Consider the following 19,447-nt stretch of genomic DNA (forward strand, 5'->3'; position numbering starts at 1 on the left):
CAGGTGCTGCGCCTCTTCCGAGAGTCGCAGTGGCTGATGCGCCTCTTCCCCAGCCCTCTTTCCATGCTTTCCATAATCTTTCCGTGATTTGTTTCCGTATCCGTGCCATAGCTAAACTCCTTCGCGTGTTTAGTATAAATAGAGACCTTCGGCCTCCATATTTGGTACGCGAGTGTCCGCCCTTCTCTTCTCTCTTTGCATTCTAGACCACGCTCTTCGCTTTCGACGCCTACGTGCTTAATCAATCGACCACGTAAGCTTAGATCATTCTGAGTCCCAGTCACGTTGCATAGACCGACCAATTTGACCAACTCCACCTAATCAATCTAATCAATCTTTTAAATCCTTTAACAAGGGCACTTTTATATTTGCATATTCGAGTCGAGCAATCACTAAACGATAACTAAGTCAATCTCGTTTCGTGAAATATGTAAGTCTGACGGTGTAAAAACCTATTTTATTGTACTTTTATTTTGTATCATTAATGTAAGGTTTATATCATAAGCACGTTCAAAACCATCTTAAAAACCATCCTTTAAAACCGTATTTACAAATTTGGAGAGGTCTGACGACGAGAAGAAACGCAGCAGCAGCTGCGCCTCTTTGAAGAGTCGCGGTACATGTTGCACCTCTTCCTGAGGTTGCCGCTGCTCCTGCTGTTCTTCTTCTTCCTCGACCTTCTGTAATCTTTTTTTTCTCTTTTTCTTTTGTTCCCTTTGTTCGTATAAGTATATAATAGTGTTTTAATTAATCGTTTTCAAATTATAATGTTTAAAATCAGCTTAAATCCCTAATAATCAATATTTGCGGGTTTTCGCCATCTTATTCGAACCCGAATTTTAGAGGTTCGATTCGTTCATATCAAGTCTCTGGAATTCGCCCCTTTTGTATACTCCCTCCCATCCGGACCAAAGGTTACAGCTGCTTTTTTGGCACTATTCATGGTCGTATGGAATCTTTGATATTATTCTTAATCTATAAGACAAAATATAGTCATGTGAGATCTTGCTTGATTTATCGTCATGAATGCTATAAGAATATCAAATTTTTATAATTTTTAATAATGTGTAACTAAAAATATGCACATTACAAAACGTGCCTCGACAAGTGTGATAAAGCAACTGTAACCTTTGGTCTGGATGGGAGGAAGTATAATTTTGTTTGTTTGATTTCAGTTTATCAGATTCTATTTGGTTTTCGAGTCCAAAGCTCGTTCTTTTCGTAAATCCAACACGAGTTCGTATTAATCATGTAAATGGCTGTAAATTCTCTCCTTTAATTCGTTTCGTGACGGTTCCAGATGCATGTAATCTGCTAAAATACTTCTACTTGAGTGTATCGTCAATAATCGATCTTAAAATCACCAACGAATGTTAACAATCCGCGGTTCTGACTTCACAGACAAAGCCCAACTGGAGAACAGACGCAGGGAATGCTGCACCTCTTCCAGAGGACGCAGCAGATGTTGCGCCTGTTCTGGGTTGGCTTCTGTCCCTGAACTTCTTTCTCGCTTTGACGTAGCTTCTAATCACGTATTAAATCGACTATTAACCATATTATAGCCTCTAATCTGACGTAGTTTTCACCTTTTAATTCTAATTCTTTTATTTTCTTCTTCAAAATCCTGTTTTGAGCGTGCTTTTGACGTAGATCAAATAACCTTTGTAGTCCTTGTAATTTTAATCATTGTAATTTATTTATTTATCGTATTTATTTTTATGTACGATTTATTGTATGTTCCACATGTAATTAATCTATTTCCAACTTCGATCCAATGTTTGCTAAATTACGTGTTCACCGACATAGTCTAACCTCACATGCTAGGACTAAAACATTGGATGTTGCATTGCATGCATATAATTGACGACATATCAACTATGAACGATTTCCCTAATCATTAGTAGAGGCCGCTATAGAGGCGGGCGGAATTATGTGTTCAATTAAAGAGCTTCCTAATACGTACCCTCACCCCTTACTCTAGATCTCTGTGAACATACCTGTTCATTAGCATCCACGAGAATTATTCTAGACATAGAACGCTAAGGCTAACGAGTTCTTAGTGTTCATGTCACTACTTTGTGTCTTGACATGGCACGAGGTATTCAAACGGTTCCACTTTCCCATAAAAATTAGTGGCGACTCCACAAATGCAGGCTCATTCAAGCCCTCTTTCCGCAAGCGCCGCGGGTGGCCCATGTCCACAGCAAGCGGTACCGCCCAGCTAAGATTAGGCATGCCATAATCATATATACATTCATACTTGATGCTCTTCAGTTTCACTACCATTCTCTCAGATGCAATGTGATGGGTAAAAAATTTTTTTTGTTCTTATCTGCAGCCATTTCAGCAAAAAAAGTGTCACTGTAGAGCGTTCAGAATATTCATAAGTGGTAGAGTTTCCCAGTGATAGCGAATCCAATCCATATAGTTATGCTGAATCCCTTCTTCGTCTAAGCGGCCATCAAAATCAATTACGAGAAGGCTGACATAACTTGGATATTCTTAATTATGTTCATAATCTGTGGCATCACAAACAAAATAAACACCAACAGAAATCATTTTGAGATTCAACAAACATAAAGAAAGTATCCGTCTCATTACACTTATTAGGAAGTTTTAACCCTCAATGAGTGGTATTCGACAACTAACGTGTAAACGTGTTGGTAAAGCCAATATGGGAGTTGAACCCACATCTTGTGCATTGCACAATATTCTCCCATTTGAGATAATTGACTTTTAAATAAAGTAAAATGAGAATATTTGTAATGTAAATGCGCCAATGTGCGATATCAAAAAATTAAACATGAACAAGGGAAAGGGAAAGTGAGGTTAACATAATTGGACCTGACCTACCATATGAAAAGACTAAAAGATTACTTCAGAAACTAGGAAGTGATAGCGCCATGGGCAGGTGCGCAAGTAAGAGTTCCAGTGAAGTTTATAGTAGGAGACCTGGACCTTACTTACCATATGAAAGGGGTAAAAGACTATCTCAACAACGGGAAGATGAAGAATGTCGTGCCATTTTTGCAGGAAGTCATTATACTTTGAAGGAGTTGGCCATTTCATTCAGGAAGAGATGCCCGATGTTGAACTTGCTTGTCACTTCATTTGAGTATCGGATTACCACTATGGTTGCTCCTGTCATAGGGAATGTGCGTGTATGCCCACCATACTAATGAAAATCTCCAATTTCATCACAAAAATTAACCTCATATATTAAATTTCTACTGTCAGCTTTAACAGAACAAGGAAAAAAAAATTTGAACAGTGCAACTTAAAAAAGATCGGAAAGTCGGAAACCTGAACTGGCCAAATGTTCAGAAATCAGCACTGTGAACTGACATTAAGATTATCTACCAGACAAATAACATAAACCTTAGTACTCACGACCCTTAATTACTAATTACCCAACTAAAATCCGATTGTCTGACTCTTAACAATTGAACGGACATAACCACACCCCAAATGATTTGATAAGTGCATAATACAACTGAAAGGACCCAAATTGACTGTAGCTAAATGGCATGGTGAAGGTTTGTAGTGACTGATGGAGGGATTCTTAGAAGTAAAAATAGTCGGGTTATGAATGGAGCGAAAAAGAAGCTGACTCTTATTTGGTGGTAGTACGCACGACGAACTGCTTCAAAATAAAAAGTTATCTTCAGTGCATAGAATATGGTCAATATGATTACTAAGGCTACTAAAATGTATCATAAAACAATGTTTATGATAGCTAAGAATTCATTCTGCAAAGTGTTTGGTTGAAAACTATGAGAGCATAGCCATAACATCTGAAGCCTTGAAAGCTATGTACTTGAAGCCGTCTTTTCCCTTAAACTCATTACCCCGCATACTTACAGAAAATCATTGGCTGCCTCTTACCTTCCTCATTCAGAGGCCCAGGCCCAACTGCAATAACTTGTTGACATACCAAATAAGAGTGAGGCTTAGACTGGGATACAGGAGTCAGAATTAAGGTGGAGCATAAATAACAAGAAATTATACGAGACAGTCTTAATTACATGGGGAGATCAACCTAGTTTCAGTCTTAATTACATAAGAACCTGATCAAGTCGAGACGGTATAATTGAAATTGAAAATTCATTAAAGCTGCTATTGATGAATAGAATGGAGTCAAATCAAAGAAATCCCAATGCATTTACAACAGAGCGCTCAAGTGATGACAAATTTGTTTATTAAAAATGAACGGCGCTTAGAATTGCATTCTCAAATCAAATAAAACATTAGAACAGTAATTTTATCAGAGAAATTGTTGGAAACGTAAAATGGAAAGGAGTATAGATAAACGTGAACCTTGCTCCCATGATGACGCCAACGTATCGTCAATTAGAAGTTCTGTTAATATGACATCTCTTCGAGAGCCAATATAGTGCAGGTACGTAATTGAGCTCCCATGATGACATCACTGCATTGGGATTTCTTAATATTTGTCGTATACGTGCATGGAAAAGCGATGTATGTGCATGGAAAAGACTTGTACGTGCATGAAATATGTAAAATCCTAATTTTATTGCACATAAACAGAAATTACATGCACCTAACTAATGATATGACAATTATAAAGATTATCAATTTCACGAAATTGACTCCCCAATTTCTTGTTTTCAAAAAATTTAGGTAATTTCTGAATTTCTGCAACCTTAATTTCTCAACCAATCTAATTCACGAAACCCTAATTTCACAAGCATAATTCGTGAATTTCAAAAGTTAATCGAGGAATCAAAAAATTAAGCTAATCCTAATTTCACAAACAATCTAACACGATAATCAAACCCTAAGTTCAACTAATTTAATCGACGAATTAAAAAATTACAAAGAGATCAAAATATAAACGCTAATTTCACAAACAATAATCATCAATTTCGAAATTTTACCTCGAATTAACAGGCTCCATTGGTTGAAGCAGAGTCGAAGAGGTAAATCGTTGAAAAGATTGATCGTTCAGTATGTGACGATCGATCGTAGAGAAAGAAAAAGTTAGGGCTGTCGAAGATGTTGATAGTCGAAGAGAGAGAAAGAAAGGAGAAATGGAAAACGACTGAGGATTGGAAAATTGGAAGGCCGTTGGATTTTTTCAAAAGTACAGTCGTCCATATTATTATTAGATTTCAGTAGTGGTTCTCATGGTTCTCAGTATACTAATGGTTCTCACCGGATCCCGACCCTATATATATATATATATATATAAAAGATAGCTTGCTTGATCTCTCTACATAATCCATTCCTCTTGCTACTTTTCTTTTAATCAAGCATACACCATTGACAATGCTTTTCAATTGCTTTACTTTGACGGTTTTCAATTTCTCTCATAATTTGCACAGAAAATCACCCAAATTACAATGCTTTCTACATTTATGGTTTCTAATTTATCTCTTAAAATGCCCAGAAAATCACCCAAATTCTGCCCAGTTTGGATTATATTTGAAGCAAAATCAATTCTGTGATTATGTCTAGCTTTGCATAATAGTGTTTGGTGCTTGAAAGTGGCGGCCAATAGAAAACACCAACAAGCGTCGGTAACGGGCAGTGAGCAAGGCGGTATGTGTGGAGATGCGCGGTGGATTAAGAGGGTTTCGTTGGTGGTCGAATAAATCGGAAGGTGGTGATGTGGTAAAGTGACAGAGATCGATAATAGAGAGTGGGGATGGAGGCCATGGTGAATGATGGTTAAAAGAGCTGAAGTATACATTATGCCATGGATATAAAAAGAAGAACTTGTAAAGATGGTAGTTTGATAATAAAGGTTGATTAAAAGTTAAGGTAATGGATTCTAGTTTAGATATCTCCATGGAGTACCTTACTAGGGTATTGGAGTATGCTACTCAAACTTGGTTCTTCAGGTATCATCCTATGTGTGGTGCCCTTAGATTGAATCATCTTCTTTTTGCTGATGATTTACTTATGTTCAGTAAAGGAGATGTGAAGTCTATTATGTTATTGCTCAGAGCATTTGCTACTTTCTCTGCTACATCTGGCCTTAAAGTTAATGCAGCTAAGTCAGAAGTGGTATTTAGTGGAGTGCCAACTGATGTTAGAAGTGATATTCTTCAGATATCTGGTTTCAAGGAAGGAGCATTACCTTTTAGATATCTGGGCATCCCTATTCAGTTAGGGAGATTAACTAAACAGGATTGTAATATTCTTGTTGAAAGGATAGTTGCCAGAATAAGAGGGATGGGTGCTAGGAAATTAAGCTATGTTGGCCGTCTAACTCTGGTTAACTCAGTTTTGAACACCTTGCATAACTATTGGGGCTCTATTTTTCTTATCCCCATAACTGTGGTCCAGAAAATTGTGAATGTCTGCAGGAATTATTTTTGGGACGGTGGTACTGATTATCAGAAGGCACCATTGGTGGCCTGGCATAAGGTGTGCTGCTGTAAAAGTGAAGGTGGTCTGGGTGTAAAAAATGCTGAGAATTGGAACATAGCAACTGTTGGAAAGCTTGTGGATTGGATTTATAAAAAGGCAGATAGGTTGTGGGTGCTTTGGATAGATCATGTGTATCTAAAAGGCCAGGACTGGCACACATATACTCCTCCTTCTGATTCCAATTGGAACTGGAGGAACATATGCAAGGTGAGAGGTTTGCTAAGTGCGGGATATATGAACAATGTGTGGCAGGATGCTAGAGGCTATAGTGTTGGTTCTGGGTATGCTTGGTTACAGGGAGTGCACCCCCCTGTACAGTGGCATAAGGAGATTTGGGATGCTTGGTGTGTGCCTAAACATTCTATTATAGGCTGATTAATTAAACAACAAGCTTTGAATACCAAGCAAAAGCTGTTCCAGTTAAGGTTGTGTGATAACGATGTTTGTATTATTTGTGGAGCTGCTACAGAATCCCATGAGCATTTGTTTGAGGATTGCCAGTATGTGCTGAGGATCATAGAGCAGCTAGAACAATGGCTGCATCTCAGCATGACTGGTCAGAATGCTCTCCTATCTAAGTTGCAGCAGAAGGTGGCCGGGATGGCTAAATTAGCCTGCTGGTATACAATTTGGCTGGAGAGGAATCGGGGAAGGTTGGAGCATAGGATTACTAGACCTGAGATCCTAGTGCAGGATATTCAGAGACTTGTGAAGGCAAGAGTTCAGATGCTTCTAAAGGGACCAGTGATGATTGCAGATCAGCATTGGCTTAAGAAAGTGCAGATTAAGTTTTCATAGCTAGTATGTGATTGTCTTGTAAAGTAATTCAAAAACTGATGAAAGTGTAGTCCTGATGTATGTTATTTTGTCTATTAATGGAAAGCTCACATTTCACCAAAAAAAAATGGATGCTAATTTACTATTTTACTCTAATCTAACTGACAGCTCATCATTTAATGGACTATTTAACGGACTTTTCATTTATGGTCACGGTTAGGAGTTATTGTCAAAGTTTAGGGGTATATCTTACTCCATCCGTTCCTGCCAATAGTTATCTATTTCCATTTTGGGGTGTATTATTGAATTGTTCTATTTTCATTTTTGGCAACCTTTTGTGGATCACATTTCATTGTATGTGGGATTATGTGATTTGTGTGACCCAGATTCATTCATACTTCTTTCCTTCATTTTTGTGCCAAAAGCAATAGATAACAATTGACCGGGACGGAGGAAGTATAAGTTTAAAAAAATGAAGGTACACGGTAGAAAAGTGAAAAATTGAGGGGTACAGCATTTAAAAACCCTTAATCTAGTTATTATGGAAGTGTGAAACTGTGTGAGTGATCTACTCTTTTTAGCCTCAAAATAAAGCCTTATTTATATGTGAGCGATAATGGAAATGAATGTAAACTTAGAAAAAGAAAGTGACAATGAGAAGAAAGTAAAAGAACAAAGATACACACAAATTGTGACGCGGAAATCTGATGTGGAAAAATTCTAGAAAAAAATTCTAGAGAAAGTGGAAATCCCACAAATTGACTATATGAGATTAGAGCACAAAATACACAAGCAATGTGATCAATATAAGAAAAAGGATTACGCATTTGAGGTAATATTTCAGACCTTATAGTTTTTGAGCATATACACATTTTTTTCTGTGTATATTACCATTTATAAATATAGTTTTTGAGCAATATTATAAATTTTTAGTGTAATGTTTTGGTAAATGTGCTCAAAAACTTTATACTAAAGCATAACTCAAAAACTTTAAAACAAAACTCAGAAAATAAATAATAAGAGCTACTACCTCAGTTATATAGTCTATGAACGGAATCAATACGGTGGAACAATAATCAATTGGGGATTTCTAATGATGGATTTGCAGTGGTGTTTAAGGCCTGGGCAACCACAAGTGGCCATATGTTCAATTTTGATCACCGAATTTAGTTCTGGTCAGTTTTGGGTCTCAAGTCGCCTTTTTTAGGTCAGGTCAATTGGATTAGGTTGGTTTTGCCGGGTTTATTTTTTAATATCTTAATTTCAGCTACTTAAAAAAAATATTCTTTTTTTGTTTTTACTTGTCTTAGTTGATTTGCAAAAAACTGAGGGCATCCACAATAGATGAACCTCTTAAGAAGTTTATCGCATGACACATCATCAAATTAACAAACTTTTCCAATAACAAACCCATACATAACATCGCCAGTGATAGGGTGCCACCGGGTGACGCCCAAATTGAGTATCACCCTCTCACATGCATTTTTAATTGAAGGGGTCCCCACTTACCCATGTGAAAGGGTGGCGCCCAAATTAAGTGTCACCTGGTGACGCCCTATCACTGTCCTACATAACAATGGACAAACTTTTTCAAGGTCATGTTATAGGGACGTACTTCAAATTATCCATTATTTTATCTCATATGTTGGGTACATTTTAGGAACCACCATTTATCATGTCATTCCACAAACCTATATATAAATATGTAACCATTCTCATTTATAAACCTCAACCCTCATTCTCAACAATAGAGAGGTTTGTCAATAAATTTCTAAAAAATACACAAACGTTTATTGACAAACCTCTGTTATAGATGCCTAACTACAATGAATTGGAGACACGTAGTGGTGCACTTCCAAATTCTTATGTCATGGATGAGGGTACTCTCATTGATGAGTAAAAAGCAAAAAGGCGGTGATGTTGGCAACAAGAAAACAAAGGCAAAATAAGCCGCTCTTGACCACATAAATGGAACCTGAAGTTCTTATATGGAGTACACCGGTGAGCATTGTCGCATTGAGCAACGAAATATGTCCAAACCAACTACGTAATACTATATTGAGAACAAACAGTCCAGCTCTCTATGTTCAGTACGCCTTCTGAATATGTGTTTTATCTATATTCCACTAATTCTCTATTTGACAGAAAAACTTTAACCATTAAAAATCAATAAGTCTTCCTTAAGACGGATGGTATCCGTTTTAAGTGTAAGACGGGTCAAATATATATCATATTATATGATATGGGTAAAGTAGACACATGCCCCATCTATTTGTAGGTGCAAAAAAAAGATGTAGAGTAAAAGAGGATGTGACTATATAGTACAATGAGTGGACATTTAGTATTAAATAAATGGAGACTTATTAATTTCATCAACTATTTATTTCATTTTCAACATAGAAACACCATCTTTAATTCCTTATCCTCTTTATTTTTTTTTTTCATTCCTCCATTCCTAAACACCAAAAAAAAATTCACATTTTATAGTTCCTTTTCAGTTTCTTTTGTCAATTAAATTTTACTGGTGTATTTATCACGATATTTTAGTAAATGTTACCATTTACTAACTTTTTGTAACCATATTTTATTACGTGTAATCTATTGACCTAGTATCATAATAGTGAACTGAAATGATTATTGCTATTATTTAAATGGTCACATATTATAAATTTGTTAAACAAGTTTCAAAAACTAATATATATATGACCAGTTTAAGGCTAATTGTTTAGGGTTTTTATAATTTATTTGCATGTAACAGATGAGAACATATTGCATAAATAACTCAACATATCAAACAAGTGTATGAACATGTACTAATGTGTAATATGTTCTCATTATGCAGATGTTTGTTTACATTAATTACTGAATGTAAGTTATTTGATAGGTAACATATTAATAACCTAAACCAGTGACATATTGGATAATTTACTTAACATTTTATAATGTGTAATATGTTAGTATTACGCAACTATATGTTTATACGTTTCTACAAAATATAACACTTGTTAAATTGGTAACATATACTCCGTAATACAATGAAGCTAACATCTTGTAAAGTATTTCACGGTCATCCAATATTTAGTTACATCATTAAATGGAATATAGGAATTGTGAGAATAATGAAAATATGATAAATAAGAGTAGTAGAAAACATTTAGGTGATGACTGATGCATTGGTTTCTCAGTTAAAAATAAATAAGTACACTATTAAATAACGACTAGGTTGTACCTTCATGCTACATACTGTATTATATACCAAATGCCACATCACACCCCACATGTTACATAGTACATAACCCAGCCCATTTATACATAAAATGGTACATATTCGACCCGTCTTATACTTAAGACAGATACCCTCCGTCTGAAATAAGAATTTGTGATTAAAAATAATTGTGTAAAAATAATTAGAGGATTATCTAATGCCTATCATCAAGTAAAGACAGTGGGACACAGAAAATCCACTCTCCTTTTAACGTGGTTTTACCGAGTCCGTTTCTATGGTGCTGTTTGGCCTTACTTATGAAAAATGACTTTTCCTTTTTTGAAGGAGTTTATTCACAAGTTATTTTTCGGAAAAGTTTTAGTTGTTTGGCCATACTTTTGTAAAAGCGGTTTCTCACAAAATAAGCAAACAAAAGTTGTATTAAAGTAGTTAGGCCAAACATATAAATTTTGTGAGAAACCGCTTTTACAAAAGTATGGCCAAACAACTAAAACTTTTCCGAAAAATAACTTGTGAATAAACTCCTTCAAAAAAGGAAAAGTCATTTTCCATAAGCAAGGCCAAACAGCACCGTATGTAAAAAGTAGAAGTAGAAGTAATAAATATCTACTTCTCCTTTTGGGGGTGAATAATCACTATTTGACTTCTCAAAAGCACTTTTAAAACTCTCTAATTTACCATGTTTGGCAAAGCTACTACTTTTTCAATTACAAAAGCACTTTTTAAGCTTGGCCAAACAGCACCTATATTAGAGCAATTCATGGACTATACAACCAGTTGTATATGTTGTACGGTGTAGAATCTGAGCTTTGTGATAAAGTATCCGAGCTTTATGTTAAAGAATATGAGCTTTATTTGAAAGTATTGAGTTTATCCATTTACACATTAAAAACATGAACTTTAAATTAGCTCAGAAAGAATACACATAAGCTCGAATTCTTAAACTTGGTTGTACCATGCTTATGGTACAACTAGATGTATAATCCTATTTGTGATATTAGAGGGGACACATTATTTTCAATTTTCATTGCACTTTAGTCACCATAGAGAAATTAAAACCCCACTCCTGCCTTTTCCTTCATCTTCCATTTCTCCCTTCTCATACTTTTTCACTTCCATCAGAATATTAATTACAACCACTTAAATTTAAACTTTATAATAAACCTCACCTAATTTAACTCGTGTATGTGAGCCGATTTAAATTACTTATAGACTAAAAGAATAATATATCTGTGTTATTTCCGCTCATATTCCCCGCTTAACTGCCCCCCATGAAATATTCCCTTTAAAATATTGTACTCAATAATATATTGTCACATAATTGATATCAATCTATTTTAAGCAATAATAAATATATATACACAGAAAATCACAGAAAATCAAGAACAATAAAATGACAACTTTATATACACTATACAATATTCTCTACCGAGATTATCTCCAATACACAATACTCAAATTATATACACAATACACAATATTCTACCCCACAAATTTTATATACAATACACAATATTCTACCGAAATTATCCCCCAATTTATAAATCGCCTTTTTAGATTTGTACTATATCATCGTTTTTACCGGATTTCTATATAACGCTTATACGTGTTTTAATTAGAGATCCTACATCTAACTTAAAATGTATTATTAATGCACAAATTCTCATTGAATACGGATACTATACGTCACAAGCTGAAGACGGATGAGACGGACTGTTACTAATGTCATCAATTAGTTGCATGTAATACTTATTTACAAAAAATTATAGTTTTATTAATACTTCAAAACAGATAATGTAACTTAAAGTATCCTTTCATGTTAGTAAACTTTCGTATACTTTCATATTAGTTATATCAAATATATTTTAATATTAAATTAAAAATAAATTCAATTTATACAAATAATATTAATTCGGACACCTCTTTATAAACACCCCTATAAAATTACCGTGTTGTAACACGGGTTCTATACTAATTCAAAACAAACCAATTAATCTAAAATTAAAATAATTTGATCCAAGAATAATATGTTCTGTAAATGTGCAATGTTTAATGAAATAATAGATTTGTAATGAGAAGTTTACAGATATGTCGAATTTGTGATTCAAAATGACACGAAGTAGTAGAGTTAAAAATACTCTTATCTAAATTATACCGTTATTCAAAATACTCATCTCATTTATTCATATTTATATTTGGTTAAAATGGCTGATTTACGACCAAAGAAATGATGCAAACAATAATTTTTTTTAGTCCTTATTATGAAAAAGCAAGAACAAATTTACGATTAATATGAAATTTGCACTATAAAAATGGGACATACTTGTTTTCTTTTTAAAGTAGGAGTCTCTTCGTACTTGCCGAGTCATGACCTATTTAAACTAAATCTATATGTTATTTTTATTCAAGTTGAAAAATAAATTTGGTTTCTGGAACCTCATCAGGGCCTCAATACGCTATCTAAACAAAAGCATATTAAATGGTTTCTCCATACTCAGAAGATAGGACTATTCGGCCTCCTTGAGACGAAAGTAAAACCCTCGTCTCTAAATGCTGTGAGGAATACTATTTGTGAGAATTGGTGTATATCAACTAATACTGCCTGACATAAGGGTGGTCGCATCTGGATATTATGGAATCCTGCTTTGTTTAATATTCAATTTCTGGAGCACAATGCACAATTTATCCACCTAAATGTGACTGATAAATCCTCTGGTACTCAGTTTTATTGTTCCTTTGTTTATGCTTTTAATGGGGTTCAAGAGAGATACCCTCTTTGGTAGAAGCTTGGGGATAGGGCTCAGTATATTCATTGTCCTTGGATTATTGTGGGGGATTTCAATACTGTCTTAGCACCTTCTGAGAGATTGGGTGGGCAGTCTACTAGGGATGAAATGCAAGACTTCCAACAATTTATTGATACTTGTGGTGTTATGGATATGCCTGCTAGTGGATCTTACTATACCTGGAATAATAAACAAGATCCTGATTCCAGAGTGTATAGCAGATTAGATAGGGCTTTTGTTAACAAGGAATGGTTAGACACTTATAAAGATACCTATGCTTTATTTCATGCTGAAGGAGATTTGATCATACCCCTTGCACCATTCAGGATATGAGTATGAGTCAAATTAGAAAGAAGTGTTTTAAATAATAGAATATGGGGAGTAGTTCTGAGTTTTTCCTCTCTTGTGTACAACAAGTTTGGAATCATGTCTATAATGGGACAGAAATGTTTTGCGTTGTGAAGAAACTCAAAGCTCTTAAGCAGCCTTTAAAAAATCTCAATAGGAATCAATATGGTGATATTGAGAATAACTCTATAAGAGCTTGAAAGAATTTGGAGTATATTCAGGAGCTCCTAAGGCAAGACCCTCTGAATGCTGATTGGATTATGAAAGAAACTGAGGCCATCCATACTTATAAGGAACTTCACTCTGCCTGAAATAGTTACCTCCTTCAAAAATCTAAAGCCACCTGGATTAGTGAGGGAGAAAATAATACAAGATACTTTCAGAGTGTTATCAAGGGGAGACATTGTAGGAACAAAGTGCAAAGAATTCAGGACCTAAATGGCAATCTGTGTACTGAATCTTCTCATATTCAAAATGCTTCCTGGAGTATTATAAAACATTACTGGGAACAGCAGATGAGGTCAATCCTGTTAACTTCCCTGTGATCCATCAAGGGAGGATATGCACACCAGAGCACTGTAGTACCTTGCTGACACCTATCACTGATGTTGAGATCAGAGATGCTATATTTTCTATTCCCAATCACAAGGCCCCTGGCCCTGATGGGTATTCGAATGGATTCTTTAAAGATACTTGGCATATAATAGGTGCTGATGTCTGTAATGCTATTCAGGATTTTTTCGATCTGGCAAACTCCTCAGACAGATCAATCACACTCTGATAACCCTGATTCCAAAGATAGAAATGCCTCTGAATGTCACTCATTTCAGGCCCATTACTTGCTGCAATGTCCTGTATAAGGCCATTTCTAAACTTCTTTGTGCAAGATTAGCAAATGTCCTTCATCAAATTATAAGTGAGAACCAAGGAGGGTTTACTCATGGAAGGAGCATAGTTGAAAACATCTTGGTATGTCAAGACATCATTAGATTATATAATAAGGCTGCTGTGTCGCCAAGATGTCTAATGAAAATTGACTTAAAAAAAGCTTATGACTCAGTTAATTGGCAATTTATTGAACATATGATGAAAGCATTACACTTCCCTAATTAGTTCATCAACTGGATAATGGTGTGTGTTCAATCTCAATATTATTCTTTGGTTCTAAATGGGGAAAGCTTTGGTTTCTTCAAAGGAGCTAAAGGTTTAAGGCAAGGTGACCCATTGTCACCACTTTTGTTCACCATTGCTATTGAATATCTATCCAGGATACTGCACTACACTACTTCCATAATGCCTTTTAGGTATCATCCTCTCTGTGGTAGGTTGAAATTATATCACCTCATGTTTGCAGACGATCTTTTATTGTTTAGCAAAGGAGATGTCCAATCCATCATGGTACTACTCATATCCTTTGCCACCTTCTCCAAAGCTACTAGATTGCAGATGAATACTACCAAATCAAATATCTATTTAAATGGGGTGAAGAATAGTGTTAAAGATGACATCCCGCTCATTTCTTGTTTCACTGAGGGTACACTACCCTTCAGATATCTTGGGGTACCTATTACTGCTGGCAGGCTGAACAAGAAAGATTCACAAGCCCTTATTGATAAAGTTGCTGAAAGAATCAGAGGGTTTGGTAATAGGAAATTGTCATATGCTGGAAGATTAATCTTAATTTAATCTGTGCTTACCTCTTTGTATACTTATTGGGCCAACATCTTCCTGATTCCTAAAATAGTACTTAAAGCTGTGGATAACATTTGTAGGAATTTTTTATGGGATGGAAATTCGGAGTGTATGAGAGTCCCACCTGTTGCCTGGGAGAAGATCTGCTGCCCTAAGAGTGAAGGGGGCCTAGGTATAAGAGATAGCAAAGCTCGGAATACTACTGCCATAAGGAAGCTGGTATGGTGGATTTACACTAAGCCAGACACGTTATGGGTTAAGTGGGTGAGTTAGGTCTACTTACAAGCTACTCCTTAGAATGATTATATACTTACTGCAACTGTTAGCTGGTACTGAAAAAAAAAACTGCACTGTCAGGGACAAAATGCAGATTGGGTTCACAGATGAGCCTTAGATTGATAAAGGTTACAAGGTTAATGATAAATATGAATGGTTGAGGAGAAAATTTCCAATTGTTCCATGGCATAAATATGTATGGAACTAGTTCTGTCTCCCTAACCATAGGTTTAATTCCTGGATGGTGGCCAGGAATGCCTTAATGGTTAAACATAGATTATTTGATCTTGGCATTAGCTCAGATGATCTGTGTCTGCTGTGTGGTTTGCATACTGAGACACATAATCACCTGTTCCAGGGCTGCCAGTACAGCAATAAGATTATTGCAGAGACTACTGCATTCATTCATCTGCAGGTCCCTTCTTTAAAGACTCTGGGCTGGATTCAGAAGAGGTCGCGGACTAGTACTGAAAAAGATGTGGTTTTGTGTGCCTTAATGAATGCTCATTATAGCATATGGATGCGGTAATACTACGTTTTTCTAAGTCTGTTACTCGGCCGAATATGGCTTACTCGGCCGAGTACATGCTTCGTGTGTTTTGGGACATGCTACTATCCAGGAATACTCTGCCGAGTATGGGAATACTCGAGCGAGTAGAGGATACTCGACCGAGTATACTATATACTCGACCGAGTATCCGTCCTGACGGTGTTTATTTCCACGGTTTGATTTAGAGAGGATTAGAGTTATATAAACGAGATTTACAGTTGATGCGTGTCCTTAATATGATGTTTTACACCCTATTTTACACGCATTTCAGAGCTCATTTGTGTAGTTTATGCTGCTATTTTCCCTATTTCCGTCTACTTTCGTGCTATTGTGTAATATTGCAGAAATGTGAAGAATCCAGCGGAAATCGAGCCGAATCCGCCCCCGAGTACCTAGCATTGCATTTGACATGAAGTATTTTACTCGGGAAGCAAACTTGGTGCGCGTATCGAGGCCTGAAAGATGAATTTGCGAAGCTTTTGAAGCCAAATACCTATTGAAGCAGTCGATAGACTGGTGCCTCCAGTCGGTCGACCAGAGCACGACTATCATAAGCTCCTGTTTAGCGCATCTCAGTCGATCGACCGGTCCCATTGGTCGATCGACCATACCGTTAATCTGACGCAAGTCAAAAGGACGAGAATTAGAAAGCCCAGGGGAATTAGGTTTTAGGAATAATAAGTTACGTAGATTATCTATATAACGTAACCTGATGTTTTCAGATCAGTTTATCAAGTCTTTATCATCGAATTTATTAGGGTTCATCACAAAAAGGTTGAACTTTTAATTAGTTTAGTTTAATTTTCCGTCAATAAAGTTTACTTTCCGCAATTTAGTTTTGGTCTTTCCTGTTCAATCCTTACGGTATTTCTTCTGTTCCATTATTCAGTTTTGTTGCTTTCGTTCATTCATAGGTTAAAATTGCTAGGTTAGATTTCCCGAAACCAAATTATCGTTTTATGTTAGTTATTTGTTTAATTAATTTAAGTATGAATTCGTTTGCTTTAATTGTTGATTTTATTGATGTCATTAATTCCAGTATGAGTAGCTAAATCCTTCGTGCTAAGATGTAGAGAACCTGTAGCGTAGGTGGCATAGAAATTCATAGACCTGAGTCGCGCCATGGTCGATCGACCGCCTACCCTGGTCGATCGACCGGCTCACGTGAGATCAGTTTCGTTTTAATTAATTTAATAGCTATACTTGACGAATCGAGTGCACGCGACTAGTTGAATGCTTAGGAATTGACCGACCTGATAAGATCGAAAGATAGGGAAGGGAAACAGACTACTTAATTAAGACGACTAAATTAATAAGATCGAGAGATAAGTTAATTTATACTTTTAAATCACTTTTCAGGACGAGAGTCAGTACTAGTGATATTAGGGACCCGTAGCTAGATCGAAAGATGCTACCTGTTAAGAATGGACCGAGAGGACTTCTTATTTTTCCCGTCTCACGTGATTATCTCAGACTTACCTAGTATACTGCCGCCGAAACTACAGTGAACCGACCATCTTAGCATCCTTTTAATATTTGATTTTATCCATTTTCGTCTATTGCTTATTTATTTGTTTTAATTCCATTTTTATTATTGCCTTTAGTTATTGAACAATTCAAAACAAACCCCCACTCATTTGTTACTTTAGACTAAAATTAGACAACTATTAATTGCATCGCCTCTCCGTGGTTCGACCCTGACTGCCACTAGCTATAATAGTAGTTTGGATTTATAAATTTATCTTTGGTATTCTACGACGGTATCAAATTTTGGCGCCGTTGCCGGGGAGGCAATTGTTTAAATTTTTAGTTGTTTTTATCTTAGTCTTTTCCTTAGTTTAAGGGATATTTGTTCCTTAAACTATTCTCATATTCTACTTGTAGTTTCCTCTTATGCGCAGGTCACAAGGTGGTGTACCGAGACCATTAGATCCTGAGATTGAAAGGACCTTGCGTGAGTTGAGACGATCATCTAGAGTATTGCCGACAGAGGAAGAGCTGAGTACTCTGTCCAGTTACTACGAGAACGAGATATTTGAGGAGGATCCACCATCATCTCCTATTTCTACTTCTTCAGCTGAGATCGTCACATCTCCAGACGTGGCTGAAGAGGCAAGTATAGCCTGTCACTCCGAGCCGAAAGCTGAGAATCTCTATAAGGGATTTGCATTGCCAGCCGGGACGGAGAGAAAATTCGAAGCAAAACCGTCCTACATCAACTTGGTTGAGAGAAACCAATTTGGGGGAGCTGCAAATGAAGATGCAGCTAAGCATATGAAGATATTCATTGACTATTGTTGTTCCATACCCCCACCAGCAGGTGTGACCCAGGACCAGATCAAAAAGACAATGTTCATATTCTCACTCCGTGATGTTGCTAGGGAGTGGTACCGAGATCCGGATCGAGCCGCCAATGGGATTGCGATTGGAAATTGGCCTTAGCGTTCTAAAAGAAATATTTCTCTACCTCGAAGACCAATGCAATTAGGGCTCAGATCACAAGCTTTAAACAGGGTCCTGATGAAAACTTTCATGAGGCATGTGTCCGTTTCAAGAAGCTGGTGCGATCTATTCCGCACCATGGGTTCGAACAATGGTCCCTATGTAATCAGTTCTATAATGGGCTTTATGACAATCAGAGAGCTATCCTGGATGCTGCAGCTAATGGCAAATTCCAGGAGAATGTTGGAGAAACAAAGGGATGGAAAATTATTGAAGATATGGCCATCCATAAAGCTGGGCATGGGAATTCCAGAGGAAATCAGAGAAGATCAGCTAAATCACCTGCTGTAGCTGCAATAGAGGCCCTTACTGCGAGGTTCGACATGTTCGATTTTGGGGGATCCTCAAAAGGCGGGATATATAAGGTTAACGTAGTTTCAGACGGTCCTTTTATATGCAAAAGATGTGGAGTAGAGGGACATGTTTCAGAATTTTGTACCAGCTCGAATGAAATATGTGATGCCTTTCAACATTATAGACAGACTGGTACTTACCCCGATCCCTCCAATGTCCACCCCAATTTGAGGTGGACTAACCAGAATGTCCTTAATCCCGGTGCACAACAGCAGCAGCAGCAAAGCTATGTGCCCCCTCATAAGCAGCAGCAGTTTCAAAAGCCTCCCTATGTGCCGCAACAGCAGCAATTTCAATGTTCCGATATTCCTGAGTTGAAAAACATGGTTCAGAACTTGTCGGGATTGCTGCAAAAGGAGTCTCTAGCTAGAGAGACTTCTACGAAAATGTTGGAGAGTCAAATTGCCCAACTGGCAAGCAAAAGTGCAACTCGAGCTCCGGGACATTTACCGTCGCAGCCGGATAAAAAAGAAACCCTAAATGCGATCACTTTAAGGAGTGGGTCTACCCTTGATGGGCCCGCTATGGTCGAGGATGTTA

At 36.6% G+C, this 19,447-nt stretch overlaps 2 protein-coding genes across 2 annotated transcripts; both read left to right on the forward strand.

The window, feature by feature from the left end:
- The first annotated feature begins 5,787 nt into the window (after window positions 1-5,787).
- Window positions 5,788-13,518, forward strand: LOC141639780 (uncharacterized). Its single transcript, XM_074448828.1, has 3 exons — window positions 5,788-6,742; window positions 6,857-7,173; window positions 13,183-13,518. The coding sequence occupies exons 1-3, from the start codon at window positions 5,788-5,790 to the stop codon at window positions 13,516-13,518; spliced, it is 1,608 nt and encodes a 535-aa protein (XP_074304929.1).
- Window positions 13,519-14,661: 1,143 nt separating this feature from the next.
- LOC141639781 (uncharacterized) lies at window positions 14,662-16,030 on the forward strand. The gene is made up of 4 exons (XM_074448829.1): window positions 14,662-15,175; window positions 15,278-15,444; window positions 15,552-15,637; window positions 15,730-16,030. Exons 1-4 carry the CDS (start codon window positions 14,662-14,664, stop codon window positions 16,028-16,030), a joined length of 1,068 nt encoding a protein of 355 aa, XP_074304930.1.
- The last annotated feature ends 3,417 nt before the right edge of the window (window positions 16,031-19,447 follow it).

Source organism: Silene latifolia, unplaced genomic scaffold (assembly GCF_048544455.1).
Source record: "Silene latifolia isolate original U9 population unplaced genomic scaffold, ASM4854445v1 scaffold_57, whole genome shotgun sequence".
In the NCBI taxonomy this organism is placed as follows: domain Eukaryota; kingdom Viridiplantae; phylum Streptophyta; class Magnoliopsida; order Caryophyllales; family Caryophyllaceae; genus Silene; species Silene latifolia.